At 40.5% G+C, this 20092-nt stretch overlaps 1 protein-coding gene across 3 annotated transcripts; it reads right to left on the reverse strand.

Annotated features, from left to right (window-relative positions):
- Positions 1–1125: 1125 nt before the first annotated feature.
- elovl1b (ELOVL fatty acid elongase 1b) lies at positions 1126–17687 on the reverse strand. 3 transcript variants are annotated; one of them, XM_070908260.1, is made up of 9 exons: positions 17607–17675; positions 7145–7229; positions 3414–3516; positions 3138–3328; positions 2883–2963; positions 2742–2798; positions 2544–2649; positions 2152–2288; positions 1126–1942 (listed from the first exon to the last, which is right to left on the reverse strand). In XM_070908260.1, exons 3-9 carry the CDS (start codon positions 3490–3492, stop codon positions 1622–1624), a joined length of 972 nt encoding a protein of 323 aa, XP_070764361.1. In that variant the 5' UTR covers positions 3493–3516; positions 7145–7229; positions 17607–17675; the 3' UTR covers positions 1126–1621. The 3 variants fall into 3 exon arrangements, with proteins under 3 accessions (XP_070764361.1, XP_070764362.1, XP_070764360.1); XM_070908261.1 differs by lacking the exon at positions 7145–7229 and having other exon boundaries at positions 17607–17687; XM_070908259.1 differs by lacking the exons at positions 7145–7229; positions 17607–17675 and adding an exon at positions 6786–6839.
- Positions 17688–20092: the final 2405 nt, after the last annotated feature.

Genomic DNA, 20092 nt, shown 5'->3' on the forward strand with positions numbered 1-20092 from the left:
CAGTTTTTCCTCCACTACATTTATTACATTTACACTATAATTACTAGCTACTTTGCAGATTAAGATTTTACACACAAAACATGCGCTCAGTATAATGCAGTCGTTTACAACACCACTACAAACATTTAGTTGTGATACATCTCTGACAGTGTCAATCAAAGCTAAACATTATCTTTGTAAAAGGTAGAATTCATGGCTGAACTATTGCATTGGATTACATTAGATTTTGCAGGAGTACCTAATAAAGTGGCCAGGGAGTGTATGATCAGTGTTTTGGTAAATTTGATGCATTGTTATACATCAGTGGTTCCCAACCGTTTAGACTTGTGTCTACTTGTGACCCCTTGTCATAGGTTTAGTATTGTACATAATAATCTACAAATGATTCTCTTCTCAGATTAATGAATCTAATTTAAATGATTTGTAGAAACCTGAATGCTTAAAACTCTCCAGTATTTCACAAGACAGTAGCAATGATTATAGAAAAGTCTAAAAAATAAACATAATTATAATCACATCAAAAACATAATAGTTCCCTGGGTGGGAATCACTGCTATAGATTAAACTAACCTAAACTAATTAAACCGTAAAACTGTATATAAATTAGTTAAAATTAGCTCTGCCTCGACCAGCTACATTAAATGTGTTTACATTTTAAATCAATAATAAACTATATATTATCAATAATAAACACTGACAGAGGAATGGATGTAAAGAACACCTTTTCACTGAGTACTACATGAAAATATGACCCCCTTTCTGACCCTGATGAACCAGCTGATGGCTGAGTCGTGTGGGTGTAGATCCGGTCCGCAGGATGCTCTCTCTCTGCCTCTTACCATGAATCTTTTTAAACAAAGCAGAATGGGACTTTTGTTCACCTCCTACTTGCTCCGCATACTTTGGATGGCAAAGACAAGAGGCACAAGCAAGCAATGCAAATATTTTCCCCTCACACACACACACACACACACACACACACACACACAGCACAATGTCAGCGTCTTCCCCTGAGGACCTGAAAACTATAACTGAAACCCATTTCAGCAAGTTACACATACAGCATTGTTCTGCGTGAAAATACCAACACACAAGATGTATAAGATAATTTAAAATGGAATTTATTGGTATTTTAATTTTAAATACATGTAACAAAATTTTGAAAGACTAAAACATACCAATACAATTAGTTTTTTGTTTTTTTTGGTGTTGTAAAACTATTTACAAAAAGTATTTTCAAGTTTGATAGAAACTGTACAGTCATCTGTCCACAGGGGGTCAGGAGGACATGAGGGTCAGATAAGTAGCAAAGGCAAGTGTGGTGAAGGCAAGTGGGGTAGTGCGATACTGAACTAGGAGGTTGTTTGAACATCAGTGAAGATAACTAGGGCAAAACATCTTCTCTTCATACATTGTGTTCCATAAAAAGGTTCCCCAACTCAAAGAAACGGACGAACAAACCGACGAAATGTGGAACCCCAACTGTGGAAATCATTGACCTCGTCATTTCCCCACGTTTTGCATGTAAAACTAAAAACAGGAAAAGAAACACAGCCAAAATTATCTTTGGAATCCGCAGTAGTTCTAGGTCATACTTCTCGGGTGTTTCCTTCCAAAGATCCTAGGCCTTCTTCATCTTGCCCATGTGAGAGCTGCCGTTCTCATGGCGAGCAGAGCCGTTGGTGGCTCCGTGCTTGATGCTGTTGCTGTTTTCGTGGTGTTTGCCATTGGTGTAGACAGCTGTGCCGTTCTGACACTGCTTAACGTCCTGTTTTGGCAACCGCTTACCCCTCACGTAGGCCTGGACCCAGAAGTTGGAGAAGAGCACGAAGAAGAAGGTTCCATACATCCAGATGAGGTGGAGGATCACGGGGAACTGGTAGTCGCAGCTGTCCATGAAGTAATACTGGGTAGCGTGGAGAGATACCAGGACAAACTGGGTCTGTTGGGAAGAAATCAGGGGTCAGCTATGACTTACTACAAATAAATGTAGAGGAATTTGTCTTGGTGCCTTTGGGGCAGAGACAGAAGTAGATTAAGACACTGAGAATGACTCGAAATAAATACATTTAAGCTACATCATGCTGTGTTAGAGCTGATCCCTGACGTCTACAAGTAGCAAAGTTCTGATTAATGATGAAACAAACGTACCAGCTGAATGGCAGTCATGTATTTCTTCCACCACAAAAACTTCTGGAAGCGTGGTCCAGCAGCAGCAAGGCCGTAGTAGAAATACATGATGACGTGGACGGAGGAATTCACCATGGCATGGAAAGATCCCATTCCACCTGAGGTAATAAACAACATTAGGCCGCCTCAGACCAGTGTAACCAAAGAACCTCTGACCTTGCAAGAAGATATTCAGTACTTTATAGGTAGCCTGCACAAACTTTCTTGAAGGACTATTTAACAAGACATTGTTGCTGATTGTACAGGTCAAGATTGGTTTGCAGGATGACCACGCCACACCCCCCACCTGCTATTGTTCCTCCATTAATAATTTTTCTCTTCAACAAGTCAAGATTTAGTTAATATGTACTCACCAGGAGCATAGACAATTCCCCACCACCAGGTCCAGGGCATGAAGGAGTGGTGAAAGATGTGTAGGAAGGTGATCTGGCCGTGCTTTTTCCTCAACACAAAGAAGACCTGACCGAAAGAGGATATTTTTTTAGTTATGGGCAATCTGTGGTGACCAAAATTGTACAGCAAGGTTGTCAAATAAAATGGGCTGAACTTACTGTGTCGATGAGCTCAATAATCTTGGAGAACCAGAACAGCCAGGCCACTCGGACCATCTGGTGAAGGGAATAAAGACTTGAGTTGCCAACAACTTCATATTAATCAAGAATTGTATATGACTGAGTACGAGTATGACTTACTCGTAGTGCTTCTGGACTGTCAGACGTATCAACTGGGTCACATCGCCAGGTATACGTTGTGGCCCACCCAGACATCAAGAACTAAATAACAAGGAACGTTGTATTTAAGTTTGTCGTCATAGCTAATAACAAAAAAGTGATCCTGACAGAAATTACACAAATTAAGCCATGTCCCTTCCAAAATGTTCAAAATGTGCAGATGGTAAATTCATTACAGATCTTTAAATGTGTGAGTATTACAGAACAGTGTCTTACTTCATAGACAATGAATATTGACAGTGCCACTAGCATGAAGTTGTAGACTATCATGGCTTCCTTTAGCTGGAAGGGCTTGCGATTGGCCATTATGCGGGGTCCAAGGTACAGTACAAAGAACAGGTAGCACAGCAATATGGCGGACATGGGAATAGGAGTCTGCATCAGTGGATATTCCTTCAGCCGTGGATCTAGAGGGAAAAAAATACACAACTACATTAAACAAACAAAATATATAGAGTGATCTTTTTGTATTTAGTCAGGTAAATCACCTACCAATTCCCGCCAAGAGGTAGTCATAGATGTCCATGGCATGTGAGCCAATCTCCCGAATCCCTTGAAGCATATTTGCCATCTTGTATTGTTGTGACCCAATTATCTGCAAAAGAACCCCAACAAGGTCATTGTTAGTTTTTTTTGTCAAAGCCAAACACAACAGCAATCCTTCCACCACTCCCATGACAGTGATTCAAATTGTGAAATATAACTCAATTCAAGAAAACAATATTTTGGCCAGTTTTGTATGTCAAAAGAAAAAAAAGGTGCATATCTCAGACAGGTTTTCTCAATCCAGATGTGGTCTTTTTGGATGTGTAAAAGAAGCTGAAGTGTACCAGTCTCCTTCCACATCTGTTTGTATTCATTCTATGGAACATTATGACTTATAAAAGTGGTTCACTTTTCCTAGACAGTGAAATTTCCAGAGACATCAAAAATTAAATTCAATAGAATTCTCCTTCAAGAATGAATTACATAAATACAAAAATAAAAGTCACGTCTCATTCATTGCTTGGGTTGTCCTGGTGACCAACAAATGCCTTCGGGGAGGAGCATTTTGTAACATTTCCTGATTCAGCGGGACTGAAATGCAATTACTGGGACAGAGCAGCTCATCACTCTCCAAACAAACACTCCCACCAAAACTCCCAGGATGCTTTGCCCCGGCTCCAACGTCTCATCAGACATGGCCTGATATCAGAGAGGAGGTGCTACAGGGAACAGGGAGGGCATCCCTCATCCCTCAGTAAGGCGGCACTCTGCTGGCTGGTTGTTTGCAGGAGTCGTGCCAGAACTTGAGACACAATATCTAAACTGCTTTCCCTCTCGAAAACACTGGGAGCAAAAAAGGGGACGCTCTAGATCAATTAACTTAAAACACAAAGTGCAGAACCTTGACCTTGATATGTTGAAGTTCCTTAAACCAACAAGAGCTCCTTCTTGTTATGTGGCAACCACGTTTGTTGGAAAACTGCCACTGCAAACTGAGTCCATCAGTTCAACTACAGATATAGTGAGTAGTATTTCACCAATGGAAAGTGCTGTGACATGCAGCATGCTTTGGTTTTCAGACCTGCATATTTTTCTGTTGACAAAGGCTTACCATATCAAGTGTAAACTGTAAAGTGTATTCACACAGTAGAGGACATGCAGGGTGTGGTCTCCTCTCTCCACACTGGACCCAGAGGGAGCTATTGTTTGACGTACAATCTACAATGCTCTGAGTTTTCACAGCCTGAGGACTAAAGAACAGCCCTCCTTAAGCCAATATAATTAAAAGCTAATAATTGCCTGCTGTGGAATGAAGGGCAGGGAGCAGAGCTCACACAGGTGCTGCTCAGGAAAACTGCAGGAAGGGATACAGTGTTAAAAGACATTTAAAGTGAAAACTTCAGCTAAGCATTTTGCCAACAATGAGCTGGATCCAAGTTTAAGGAGGTCAACTCAGTTTTTAAAATGCTGTCTAACAAACAGGATGGCAGGAAAATAAATTTGCAAGGAAATCAGATATAGGATACTCACTGACTACTTTAAGTCAGTGAATGGAAAACACATTATCTTACATCATTACAAACTAACCTGCACTGAATGCACAACATAAAATGGCACACTGATAGTGAGTTGCACCCCTTTTTGCATAATACAAATCAATTGGCTCAAAACATAATAGCCTTTGATCTGCTTATGATAATGTCCTTTGTGATTAGATTTTATATTAATAAAGAAAGAGGTATAATTTTTGCCTAAATTCACCTTGAATCTCATGAAAAAGTGCCCTTAATATTTTGTGCATTCATTGTGTCAAAGTTGAATCTGAGTCTGAACAGCACATCAAAACAGATTATAGCACAAACTGGACTTTCCTCTTCCTTTTGTCGATACCCCCTGCAGTTTGTTCACCGCAGGGTTTTTCAATTGTTTACCACAAGACAACGTCAACGCCACAATATCTCTCTGGTTGATCGTCTTGTTCAGCTTCTAGGTGATTGAGTTCAGCATTCCAGACCAATTTGCGACAGCTGCACTTGGCAGCGCTGACTAACTTCCTTCCGTTGACAAGGTGAAAACTTTTAACTGGAGTTTCGTCTTCTTGCGGGCCTCAGTGTTATCACCAAAAGTGCAAATGGTGACGTTTTACAACAGAGCAGATATATGACATTTCAGAAAACTCTTACGGTTTTTGAACCAACGATGAGGCATTTGGTCGGACGCCTCAGATTTCAACAAGAGTATCATCATGTCTCTGGTGCAGAGTCTGTCTTGTTCTGAGGAAAAATGCTGAACAGTTAAATTGACCAGAGGATCATCTGGTCAGGTTGTTGTAATGCAGTGACCTTGAATTGTGTAGTGGAAGTTTGATCACGTCACTTGGCTTGAATTTGAGATCATAATTTGTTTCCAGTAGGAACTTAAAGGAGTCCTTAAAGCCAAAATGTTATGTTGGTAATGCATTAAATTTAAATTGTTTAGGGTCGGTTTGTATACATGAGAAAAGAGATTTTGGTTTGTGTGTCAACTTTTCTGAGTTCAATCAAATTATGTTGCAGACACTGCAACAGTGCACAAGGTCAAATATAATAAGTAATACTACAAGTTATCTAAACCTCCCAGTTTTCATGTTCAAACTACTGTATGAACATGCAACACGTGAGAGTCACACTGGAGAGTGTTTATTTTAGGGAATACAGACCAATAATAAAAGGGATTGTGCAAGTCAGGGGGACAGTCTCATGATCATGAGAACACTAAGAAGAAAAAGGAAAACAATATATTTCTGTATCCTCAGTCCCAGATGAAGATAGAAGTTTAAAGAAAAATGAAAATGAAGCCCCTTCCATTCCAGCTCAGTGAAACCACAAAACTTACTATGAACTGGCAAAGACCATTTTACAAGAACCACTAACAGCAGTTATTGAACCCCACGGCTCTGACACTTCAGTACCATTTATTGCATCTTATCAGTGAACTCATACATAGTGATACCACGTAACTGCTTCTAATATCCACCAATTAAAGGCGTACGTGTTCACCAGGAGTATAAACTAATCCCAGCTGAACTCAATTGCAATATTAGCATCAATTCCACAAGAGGAACTTCCTCTTAACTGTGCGAGGGTCCAAATAGTGTCTCCTGTATTATTCCCGTGACAGAGTGAATTTAGCTAGAGACACGTGACCACCAGTCCACCTTTAAACAAAGACTTCTGTCCCCTCTAAAAAGATGTTTTCGTGATTTACAGCCCTTACCTACATCCGTCCATTCTTGTGACCAAACTCAAAAAAAGTTGTTTACACTTCTGTATGTCCCAAACACAACCACTCAAATTTTCAATATTAGGAACCTTAACAAGGAGGCTGGTTTACATCTACCAAGGAGATATGGCACGGTGGAAAGGGAGGGGGGACATTTCCTGTGAGAGCCATGTCAATGAATCATAGGGATGGAAAAAGGGATCTCACACTCACGAGGTAGGAGTTAATGATGAACAAACTAGAGCTGAGATGAAAAAAAAAAAAAATCAGAGGGGCAGCCAGGAACCCATTAGTCAAACACACAGTAAAGTATCCGTTATTTTCAACAGAACAGAGATCCTCAAACACCAAAAACACCAGAAACCGTTCCTGTGGAAAGAAGCTAAAAAAAAAATAAACAAAACCCAGCTGCTCAACATGTGGGCAGACTCCACACTCAAGTTAGGTCACCTTCTACATAACATTGAGCAACTTACCTTGTCGAGACTAGAATTTTCCCCTTAACTCATCAAAAGACAACGTGGATTCTTCTTTCACAGCACGGCAAAACTTCTCTGCAAACTACAAGGGCAGGCGGGCGGGCGGACGGGCAGGAGGCAGCAGCAAAAAGAGAAACAGCAGAGCAGGGAGAGAAACACAGAGAGAGAGAGAGATGGGGTAAGGGAAAGTAAACTGACAAAGTGTGACTGGTACAGAAGTCTTCCAAATCCCCACCCTCCCTGACTCACACAGTGGATGAATAACTAGCTCACAGAAGGAGAGGGAGGGAGATAGGCTGAGCCAGAGAGAGAGACAGAGAGAGAGAGAGACAGAGAGACAGAGAGAGCGAGCACTGTGTGTAAGCGAGCGGCCAAGAGAGAGTACAACTGGCGTGAGAGTGAGATGGCCCCCATTTAAACCCACACTGCAAAAATAAAATGCGACTTGTTACTTTGTGACTGTCACCCTGACTTCAACAAGTCTCAGCGCCCCCCCCCCCCCTGCTTTTACTCTCCTGGACACACCCTCCACCCACTGAAACACAGAGCGAAACACACACGACTCTGGAGTCGCCCTGTAAGTTTTCTCTCAGGGGTGGGCTGATAATATTATTCACAGGCAGCGGGCGAGAAATCAGTGGAGACTCTGTTATCATGAAGGGGGCCATTGTTGTGCCTTTATTGGCTCTCTACCCGGCCAACACCCATTAAGCAAAACTGGCGTCCATTTCTCTCTCTGTGCGAAGAGACAATCAATGTCATGGCTAAAATGCCTGAAACAAGTCAGAAGTAGTTGCATTTCTTTCAACTTGTGTGGACTTCCCTTTGGCAGCCAAGTTTCAGTTCTTGTTGTGTATTTCCAATTACAATGTAGCTTAATGTTTGGCACAGATCCACATGATTCTTGCTTCATATTACCCCCAAATCTAAGCATACATGTCCAGTTTACTGGTAACTACAAGGAGTAACAACACATGATAGCCTACTATTCTAATAATACATTAATACACGATACATTCAAGCTAGGAAGCATCATGAACAGCCATAAAACCTTGATGTTTCCTCAGAGTCTGATAGTAAGGCTAATGGCAGACAAAAAAGACTGCTGCAAAGGGAAGACATGACTCAATGTCTGAGTACAGTAATGCTTGAAATTCTTCAGAGTGTGTTGTGTAATGAGGATTTCTTCCTAGATAGGAAATCACTTACTCTGATCTCACTGCCACGCCCAGCCGTGCCAGGAAGAACAAAACATTATAATAGTAATCGTTACATTTTCTGCTTACGGATTATTTCAGTCCTTTGGCTGCAGGTAAAGGGCCACTGCAGGGAGCAATGAATGGGGAAACCCTGTAGGTTAATTCACAGTTTCTACAGATTTGTGAATATGACTAGCAATTAATGGTCTGGTAAAACTACACACAATGGCTTAAACAACGTTTTACAAGATCAAGTCAAATATTTGTAATAAATCTACAAGGCAGCGTTTACTATTGCAGACTTACACAGAAGTAAAATAACTTTGCAAAGCCAGATCATGCTCAAAAATGTACACATTTTTTATAAATAGTTGAACATGGCTTTTCAAATCACAGACGTCTGAAAGCCTTGCACAGGTGATCTTGTCACTGTATCAATGCCCTCTTCAGTGTTGCCCTGTATCTGATCGACTGGGCTGGTTTTACCTGTCACTCTGTCCCTGGGGGGTTAGCCCCTCCTCCAAATACTGAAACACACCTGACAACGGAAGAGATCATCGTTCTCTGCTACAGCTGCTGACTGAGCCATTTAAAATATGACATATGTCATCTTGTGCGGTGAAACCGACACCCCTTTCCACCTTGCAAAATAAACAACACAGCAAAGTGAAGATGGAAGGACGCTGAAAAGCCATTTATGGTTTACAAAAGTGGTCATTAAACTCCCCGACTTCTGAAATGTGATTCTAATTTAAACTGCCCTTCAGACTTTCAGACTGACAGAGGACCTGTCAAACCAAAACAAACCATATGCAGTCATGTTAGGAAAAGTTAAAAGGTAAGGTAAATTTAAAAAAATTTACCAAAGTAAAAACCAAAATCCCATGCCAAAGTAAATTGCGCTCAATTAATAAAAATATACACTAATAGAATAATTTTTTTAAAGTTTTTCTCAGTCTTTCATTTTTCTTTTGAGGTACAAAATAATTTCAAACGTAAACATCTAACTACATATAACAAAAGTCATTCATTCATTCAAGTGACTCATGACTGTTGGATGAATTTGCCAAATGATGAGTGATACATTCAAAATTTCTCAATCATTTTAGCCCAAAATTAGTCGTCATAACAGCTGAGAGAAAAGATTTCAACTTATTATTAGAAATCTATTTGGCTTCATACTAGCCCCACTTTTCTCATCCAATGTGTGGAGTGGGGTAAAAGTCTAAGTTCCTCAGAGAGGAATACTTAATGCTTTCGCAGTGGTGTAAAGTATTATTAGCAGTTTATAAACTGTTTAAAAAAACATATACACATGCTTTAGAAGTCAATAAAATCCCAGAGACTAGACATGTCATGTAGATACACCTTGTTTCCAGGCCACAGTGTCAAACAAAATGCATCACCCATTTTAGACTTGAAATAAGTTCATCACATTCAGTACTGAGTAACATCACATCTATAACTTCATCTTGAAATGAATGAGAGCCACATCAAATCAATTGAAGTCTACTGGATGTTTGACATCTAACATCCTAAACTTAATTCTGAACTGTTGATAATCTTGGTAAATGAAAACAGTATAATCCCAATGGCTGATCTGTTGACTTGGAAAGTGTAAATGCAGGAACGTGTGCGCGGCAGATGCATTATAGCAGTGAGCACAAGTCTCCCACAATCTCAAACAGCATATCACACACTGGTGTCAGGAGTCTGACTTTGCTGCCAAGGCCTTGTCACTGTACAAATCTCAGGTCGAGCGATGCAATCTGAAAAACTTCCATTGTTCATCGTGTGCACAGATTAGCAAGAAATGATTCTGCTCTGAAATCACAATCAGAATCAGAAATACTTTATTGATCCCCGGGGGGAAATTGTACAAATGCCAGGTCAATGCAAAAATGCAAAAGTTGAGGCTATGTTTACCGACCACAGGAAATATTTCTTACAGTCTCCCCTGCTAACAACTTTTTCAACAAGTCAGCACAGAAAGTCTTGAATGGCAGCAACTTCAAACTGAACATTGAGCGAATGCCAAGTTGAAACAGATTCCATCAGCTAAGCGAATACTAGTCTCTCAGGGCAAAAACAATAACTCACATTCCAATCAAGCCAGCAGGATGACAAACTACACTAGAGATAAAACAAAGGCATTAGTCAGTGTGCTCTTCCTGCCTCCAGGGACAGCAGAGTCACCTGAGGCCCAGGTCTTCTCAGTCCAAATATGTCTGATATAACTGTGTATCAAGATAACAACAGAGATTTAAAAAAAAAAAGAAAAAAAAAAGATCTGAATTAAAACACAAGCTGGTCTCATTCCACACTGATAATGACTCAATCACATCCAAACTTGTTTTGCTGCTTTGTCACTCAAAGAAAAAAACTGCCGGATCATCAAACTCATTCAAAACTGGCGGAGAGAGAGTGTGAAACTGAGAGCAGCTGCCTGGTTGGAAATATCAGTGCCTCCTTGAGGTAAGTGCAAGCTTCAGATCAAATAAGACTTGTTTTTTTTGGTTTTCTTGTTTATTAGCCATTTCAAGGTGAAAACACTAAAAAAAAAAAAAATTGTGACGGGTTTTTCTGTTTTTCGTGAATGGAATAATTGAATGATTGGATGACACAGACCCAAAACCGGAACCCAAATTCCAGCCATGCATGGGAGACTTGTGGTATGATAAAAGTGAATACCGGAGACTTGATGATAAACAAATTGAGCACAATGCATCCACTTTAAAACACATTTAGGAAAAACAAACTTTAACAATCAAACGCTAGAGTGGTGGTAACTGTCAGCCCCCCCCCCAGCACAGGAATGTTGCTGGGCTTGCCTCGAGGCCGACATGTTTACACCATCTTCCCTTCATTGTGTTTGGGGGAGGGTGTGTGTGTGTGTATGTGGGTGTAGGTGGGTGGTGGTGGGGGAGTAATATCACCCCTACCTGCAAGTATTCAGACAAGGCCGACCGTTCAACACTAGTCTCATTCTCTTCACGCTCCTCCCTCCCACTCTGTTCCCCCTGCAGGTCTCACCCACCAGCGACTCAGATTTCTGGAACTTTCCACAGACAACAATAGTGCATCGCGTCCTTATGAATGAGCTCAAGCTGATGCAGATCATGGAGAAGCAACTGCAGTTCAGCAGGTGCATGAAGTAAAACAGAAAGTGACATCCATCTATAGATATAATAAGGGGACCTGAATAAATTAAGGATCCCACCTCAGTTATGGGCAAAACTGCTGCGACTGGTTAGATATGATGTTGCAAATGATTATGCTCAGGAACTGTTATGACTTAGTCATACTTTCCCATCAGTTGTGACAGAATTGTACTCAAGAGTAATTGCATTGCTGAGATCAGAGAATGGAGATATCATCACAATAAAGTCAAACAGGACAAGGAGCGTGATTGTTCAGACAAGTAATAAACCAGCAGTTTAACCAGATTATCAGACGATCTCTTCCTTGCACAGGAAAATTGATTACACACAACTCTGGAAAGTGCTGTAGGTCAAAGTTGAACCAGGAAGCCGCTCTGTAAACTCTGATGTATATTTGTTATTTATATACATTTACAACAGACACTTTGGGTAGGAATTTTACTGTTCGCCTTTGTTTTCTCTTCCAAATAAATTTGGCTAACCTCAGGATTTGTTTTTTTAAACCTGCATGATCATTTGATCGCTCGAGTTTCTTGCCCCTTCTGATTTCTCTTTAGAGATGTAACTGTGTTCTGAGTTCTCAGCAAGGAACTGGGATAGTACAATGTTTGAATAACCAAATGAAAAGACAGCCAAACCTACAAAAAAAGTTACAAATAGTTAGGAACCAATAGCACATTGGGGGACAAGACTGTGCGGAAATGTACAGGTTCTGACTGGAGCCCTGTGTAAAATATCCTGCCTGTTCAGTCGCCTGAGAGTAGTTTCCAACCGTAAGTATAGTCCCAGATAACTGGGATTTACATAGGAGGGTCCTGTTTGAAAACAAGCCATGACTTGAAACACTTAAACACCCCCTTCTCTCCCGAAACAACCTACTGACATCTGAATGTTGAGACAAAATGTAAACGCTTACAGAACTTTGCTGCAATTATGGTTCACAGACGGCCCACATGTCAAACTAAATACAGTTAGTAGTTTCGTATTTGGTACAAGAAAGTACCATTAGCACCTGAACTGATATGATTACGCTCATAAAAATAAACAAAACTGCAACTGAATGAGTTTTTAAAGTTTTTGAATCAGGGAACTAACTATGCTACTCCCAAGCTGCACATCTGGAAGCAATGTATGCTATTGGTTTTCTATCTGTGCTACAATATCCAGTCCAACTTTAACATTGTTTCACTTTATCATCATTATTTTCCCACTAGCACCCAGTAGCCACTCAAGGGTGTGCCCTTGTAGGTGTCTCATGGGAGAGCATGCTAAAACTCAACACAACAACTTCAGACTTGATCAATGTCAAACATTCAAACGTGTTAACGCTTGAAAAACTGCAGTAAAGATACAACTTTCTGATATAACTGACGCAGAGAGGGAAAACAGCAGCCAGTTGCACCAGTGACTCCTAAGCAGTTGAATCATTTTATAATTTGTAGTAACCGTGTTACAATCTGACCTTTGGCCTAATTTTCCAAAAACTGATGGTGCAGCAGTTCAAAACGACAACTAGTCTTCATGGCTATGCAGAAATTAAAAATCAAAACATTACCCAACAGGAAAAGTAATAATTAAAGGCCAAACAAACAAAGTCACAAACAGTCACTGACTAAACTTAAAAACACACCTGAACTTGTAGCTACCTTTCCAGGCATGCTGGTTAAAATACACAACCAGTCATCTCTGAGGCCATCATGACATGTTTAAGGACATAACAAGGTCAGTGCTCACACTGGCTGCTGAACTGAGTTTACTCATCCAAGCACTGTTTAGGCAAGAACAAGTTAAACCACATTATAGTCAGTTAGTAAGTATGGCCTAGTACTGAACTGAACTGGTGCATATTTAACCAACACCTAAAACTAAACCTTTAGTAATATCACTTCAGAGAGTGTGTGAGAAAACAAGTCTCACTTCTCTGGTTCTCTGTGCCTAGATTGTGTAGATTAACATGTAACTGTTACAGCCACTAAAAAGCAGCTTAGATAAGCATAAAACATCCCACTGAAGCACATGCTATAGTATAAAAAACTACTGCTGCATTCGTTCATGTGGGTTCAAACTTAAGCATGTTGAAATTCTGGTCACATCCCAATCAATGTCATCACAGCTTCTGTTTTTAAAAACAGGGAAACAGTGGACCAGCGGACAGCGTTAATGGACAACTTCACACTTCCTCTACACTAAACTTTCTGTCAACCAAAAGGCTGCGGGTTAAAAGCACTAGACAAGATTTATAGTGTATGAAAATAGCACTGTCTCAGCATCCTTAACTGACCCCATAACTCATTCACAACATTTCCCCAGATGAAATGCTGGTATGGCAGCTCCTCCTCACACACAGCAAACTTAAACTTAAGGCATGAATTACAAATGGTCTCCGACAACATCAGCAAGGGAGTACTCTGTTTAAAGAGAGTTGGACTCAAAAGTTCAAATGGTTTACAGTAACCTCTCCCTGCCTTTTGGAGCCTGCAAACATGTTGGTGTCACTTAGAGCAGCTTCTGTCCATCAAAGACTAACAAACCTCCATAGTGACATCAGAGATGCCCTAAGGTTTTGACCGACTGAAAATATTTAAATGATTTATTTACCATACAAAGCTAACATGGGCCCCAAGATAACTGACAACAGTTCTAAAGTAAACAGAAACGGTTTTACAGTTTGCATTAATCATATTGAGTTTAAGACGATGTTCAAACACCCCGGGGGAACACTGAAGAAGACGTAAGGATCATAAACTCTCAAAGTTATCAACGACTTTGTGTTTCAGTGAACCGAGTCAGAGAAGTTACATGGTGTTTTGACGGGGATTCCTTAAACACCAGAGTGGTTGGGAATATGTGGTGAGGGAAAAGTGAACGACTAACATTTTCCTCTACCTACTAGCAAAGCACTTTACTAGAGCTGCACAGTGACTAACAGGAGCAGACTGTGGTCAACTGTGTGAAGTGTGACTGCTGCATAAACACACCCAGCTCAGCCTGCAAACGTTTTCTAGGGGAAAAACCTGGTTTATAAAAAGGTTTCCATGTCATTTCCACTGGCTGAAGCTTATACTTGTATCATCAGCTCCTGCCTTAAATACGAGTCCTTCAGAGAGGGTGTTGACATTGACATAACACGCAGTGCTGGAGCATTAACAGTCACAATGCTGCTGCAGTGTTTACATTACTATCAGAACTACACCTGGGCTTGTTGACCTTGAGGCCCTTTGTCTCAATACCACAGTTGTTAGTTACGGCTAATGTTTACATGTCCACACAGAGTTAGTGATCCATAATGTGCCATAGGAGACGATCATGAGAAGAAAGGCATCAATGAGGGGCCAGCTAGTGTGAGACATTCAAAAAACATTAAGTCCATGTAGAGAAGAGCTCAGAGTCTGCTGCAACATATTTAGCATTTTCACTTTTTTGTGAAAATATAAAAGACCTCCTATCCTATTCTATCCCTTTGTGCAAACAGTTACTGAAGCATTGCAGAAAATGTATGAATTGTTTTTTTCCCTATCAAAATGTGTCCATGTGCAGTACCGTCAACTGCAAATGACTTGTGTCGTTAAAAACCCACAGTTTTAACCTAACAGTACTCTTTCCACACTGTGCATTGCACAAATGAGGTGTGGTTAGTAGTGGTTCTGCCTTTCTAGCAGGATGATGAAATTAAACCAGAGTTTGACATGACTAATACGGTTGCATCCAATAAACGAGGCGGGTGACGAACAAGAACATTATGATATGTTATATTGTTAATATTTACTCATGTATTCAGAATCACAAGTTCAACTCGAGTCAAATGTTTCTTGTGTTTTAGTGGAATAAAATCTGACAATCTAAAAACAAATGTATGCATGAAATAAACCAGCCTATATGCTGTAGCAGATTGCATACAAACTGTGAATAACAACTTATGTGATACCATAAACAATTATACTGAATTATCATCCAGTGACCCCTCTAATACCTCCTATGGCACAATTATAAAGCAGGTTCTCTGCACGCTGAAAACAAAATGCTTCTAGTCAAGCCCATGGTAAAGGTCAGATCAATTCTTTGTAATAATCTTCACTTTGTTACCATTTTTTACTTGACTGACTTCAACTTATGAGCACAAACTGATTCCAGCATGATTAAACACCATGTGGTAGACAGTTACATGACCTCTGACTCAGGCTAACCACATTAACCGCAGCCTAGTCAATACACAAATACTCAGCTACTAAAAATATATACATATATATATATATATATATATTGAAAATCTCTGAAAATATTTTCAATGTGGTCAATATCTAACCTGGAAATAATCAAAGTTTGAGGATTCCGAAACATTTAAAAACACAAGTTATGACATGTAAAATTAAGAAATGTTTGATTCTGCAATATTTTAGGTCAGCAATCAAATTTAAGCAGATTTCTTTGAGTTGTACCCCTTCCATTGAAGCATGCGCTCAGATGACACTCAAGTGGATTTGATCTACTCATTGGAGGCTTGTTCAATGAACTCAGCTTGCAGCCAGTGTTCACCTGTTATAAATATGGCTGCCTCAAGTTTCCAGCACGCCATTGCTTACTAAGTAGCATTGTGATAGTGGGAAACATGGCATCCGAACTAAGTGAAAGTGTCACAAGTCAAATTGTTATTCTGAGCTAAGAGGGGCTTTCTCAGAGTCAAATCATGGCTAGACTAAAGGTTTTTAAGGGGGTGAAGCATGGAACAGAATCTGCTAAATAAAGAACGCAAGACCCCAAGTACTGTCAAACGCAGGCTGTCTTGTAGTGGTCTCAGAGGACGAGTAGCAGTTTCTAAAAGTCTTCTCTTCCCAACACTTGGGGTGGGCTAAGAAATACCAGCATTTTACTGTGGATGATGAAAAGTCCTATTTACTGATGAATCCAAGTTTGAGATTTATGGCAGGAACAGAAGAGTGTATGTAAGGAGACGAACAGGAGAGAGAATGATACCGCAGTCTATCAAACCAACAGTGAAACATGGTGGTGGGAATATTCAAGTTTGGTTTGCATCTTTGTGGAGAGGGATTCATACTGCAGCAGGATAATGACCCCAAACACACCTCAAAGCTTTGCAAGAGCTACTTGAAGACCAAAGAAGACCTCAGAGTTGTGACTGTCATGGACTTTCCTCCACAGTCACCTGACCTCAACCCCATTGAGCTGTTCATGGGGGCACATGAAGACTCATAAAGCCAAACACATTCGAAACAAATGCAAAATAGAAGTATCTTGACTAGTGGTCTCAGACTTTTGGACCCACTGTATGTATGTATGTATGTATGTATGTATGTTCTTCCAATTTGTGCCTCTGGTAAATACACGAGTCACAAACTGGAAGTAGGAGACCCATGTATGTGCCTGAATCATCTCTGGCTGAAAGTGAACCGTTACACACAGTTATAACGTTTGGCCAGCAGGTAAATTTCACTTTTGATCCACTAGGGTGAAACTACATTTTTGCTATAATCCTTAGCCTACCTGTTAAACATGCATGCACACATCAATGATTTCTCTTATCACTTCCGTTATGTATGACAGCTACAATCAATAAAAAGACGACCGTCAACATTAGCATTTGCCTTCAAAGTCCGGCTGTCTGAGCTCTTTGTCCGCAGCACACAGGTGCGAAGGATGAGAAGCGGGCAGATGTGGGACAATACCGTCAATAGCCCCAAAACAACTAAGCTAGTTGCCATGCAAATTGAATCTCCAACACGTTTACAAAGGGATACACATTTAGGCACAACACCGGATACGATGTCCGGGGTGACTCACGCCTTTAACTTTAATTCGAAAAAACTAAACAAACACCTATTCTTAATTTACCGCCAAAATGTGTGTGTTTTTAGTCTACATCTAAGATATTCTAGTTATAAAGACAAAAAAAGAAATTAAGCCACATGAATGTATATAACTTGAATATGACGCTTAGGCAGCGCGCGCGCCCCCAACAACCCCAACCCCCACCCCTTCTCCACCACCAAAAAAAGATAAACGTACCTGAAAATAAGTAAAACCTAATAGAGTCAACATATGACTGGCTGTTAGATTGCATGAAAGCAGTGTGAGACGACAAACCTGCAGAAACTGTCAAACGCAGGCTGATAATGCGGTCCAACGCGTGCGTGAAGTGAGCTCTGCTTCCTCTTCCTTTACGCTTCAAGCCTCCGCCTGACCCAGCCCCGAGTAGCGGTGGAAAGGTGGAGTCTTCTCTACACTGCTGTGAGTTGGTCGCCTAATATGGACGTAATCAACTGACTGTATCAAAAACATCAGTCAGCGCAGCTTCAGTAGCAACAGCTGTTCATTGGCAACTGATGCTCGTTAATTGGGATACCTCTGATGTTAGTGTGTTCATATCTAAACTCTGCTGGGGTTACACGCTCTCAGGGTCAAATCAACACTGTTGTCCAGAAAGGGATTATTTTACATTACGAGAAGGTGGGCATTGAATCCACAAGTGTCCTTGGGCACTGAACCCCAAATTGCTCGGGATGGTCAGGCCAGCACCTTGCATGGTAGCTCGCTGCCATCCGTGTGTGTGTGTGTGTGTGTGTGTGGGAATAGGTGAATGAGAGGCACACCTGTAAAGCGTTTTGGATATAAGCATTATATAAATGCAGCAATTTACCGTTTAACTACAAAAAGTTAGGTATTAAACTATTTTAGGTATTAAACTATCACATATAAAACAATCTCCCTATGATATTTACAGCAAAATAATAATAATAGGCTAAAAACACACCTGAGCTCCACCTTTTATTTCTTATACAGCTTTTATCTTCCACCAGGCACACTGTAGGATAAAAGCAACATCATTTACACAGCCCTGTCACCATACAATGGTTTATTCAGGCTTCAAATCAATGAATGACAGAATCTGATGCCCAGTAAAGATAAGGGTAACAGCAGCAGCGAGATGTTTTACATACACTATATAAACCATACCTCGGCTCAGGTATGTGTCAGTTTGTTTGACACATTGTAAAGTAATTCCACACTCGCAGTGAGGTGGCTGTTAGATGTTACATGCTCTGCTTGCATGGTCATAAATTATCCACCTATGAAGAAATGAAAACTGTCCACCTGCTGTTCTAAGTGCAGGGTCCTCTCTCACAGGACCAGGGACGACAACTTCTCCTACACCATCAGTAACCTGTGACTTGTTTAAGCACAGATAAGACACATAAATACACAAAAATGCCTCTTCAATGTGACCCAGACGAAGATTGAATTGACAGTAAAATGCTTGGATTCTCTTATATTGGTTAAATACATACCTAATAGAAATATAAGATATAAAAATGCCTAGATTATGTCTTTTTCTAATTGCGCTTTTACTTAAACTGAGAACAAAATCTATTTACCATTCAATATACAGGCATACTACTTTCCCCGAGCAGAATAACTGCTTCATTAAGCTTTGTGTGTGTTTAGACTCTTTGTGATGCCGGTTTAAGGGCTCAAAGCGACAGGCAGCATGGCTTATGTGAGTAATGACAGGGGACTATGCTGAGTGATGATCCAAGGTGAAGAAATGCCTGACTGCTATCACTTCCTCCTGTGTCACATTGATGACACTAACACTCAGAGCGAAACTGGAGCACGGGGCAGCAGCAGGCCAAATCTGATGTGTTGTGTTGCTTCTCTGTGATTCACCCATTGTTTCCTATGTATGTTGTCAATGCTGGTGTGGGAGGAAACCTTCACCAGGGCCAGATGGGTTCAGGTATCCCTCAGCTATATTGTAGATTTATTGAAGAACAAAAACAGACTTCAATAAATCAAGCTGGTCCCGGGATCAACTGAAGGGGCTCTGTGTCTGGGCCTTTTCTTATACGACAGACTGTGCTCCACCTGTTGTGGGCCTCGTAGCATGTATCCACCCCTTAGCCTGTTACATTCTGCTTTCTGAGACATCAGTGTTTCCTCTCATGTCAGGTGTTTGCTGGTATCTACATCATCCTCTCCCTCCATGAGAGTGCTCACCCTGTCTGCTTCAACGCTCACTGATGCTCCCTTGATTCAGACACTATTATAATGTGTATCATGCTTGTTACAACAAAAACGATTGGCTCACTGAGTCAATGATGTGCTAACTAACATTCCTCAAGTCTTCATCCTGTACACTGTGTGCTCAGTGTGTCCTTGAGTTTTCCATTATATTTTCAACTCATTACAAGATTCTTAAAAAGTTCATGTTTAATCACTGATAAAGATCATTATTACACATTATTACATGTTAATGTATAGAAGAAAATATCCCACATTGGGAGTTTTTGAAAAATCGGAATAGCATTGTAGATAATGCTACAATTGCATTTAAGCCAAAACTACCGCCAACCGTTTTGTTTTTGTCGTCCCATAATGTAAATGATTTGACACTTGAAAACAATTTTACTAATATTCCAAAACAAAATCATCTGCTGCTCTTAAAAAACTGTACTCTTGCTTATAACCCACTGGTGAGCCTGAATAGAGGAGGTGTCCAGCACTCATATTAACAGTCATGGTGACCCCAAGTGGATATGTTGGATTACTGCAACTCAGGACTACTTTCTTCA

This window comes from Enoplosus armatus, chromosome 7 (genome assembly GCF_043641665.1).
Source record: "Enoplosus armatus isolate fEnoArm2 chromosome 7, fEnoArm2.hap1, whole genome shotgun sequence".
Taxonomy (NCBI): domain Eukaryota; kingdom Metazoa; phylum Chordata; class Actinopteri; order Centrarchiformes; family Enoplosidae; genus Enoplosus; species Enoplosus armatus.

What these genes read in the sequence shown, in the direction of transcription:
- elovl1b (XM_070908259.1), bottom strand. Translation starts at nt 6,839, where the DNA reads ATGGCTCTCACAGGAAATGTCCCCCCTCCCTTTCCACCGTGCCATATC. An exon ending in CACCGTGCCATATCTCCTTG is followed by an intron (nt 3,517 to 6,785) that starts GTAGATGTAAAC and finishes GTTCTTTTGCAG; the next exon opens with ATAATTGGGTCACAACAATA. An exon ending in TTATTGAGCTCATCGACACA is followed by an intron (nt 2,650 to 2,741) that starts GTAAGTTCAGCC and finishes TCTTTCGGTCAG; the next exon opens with GTCTTCTTTGTGTTGAGGAA.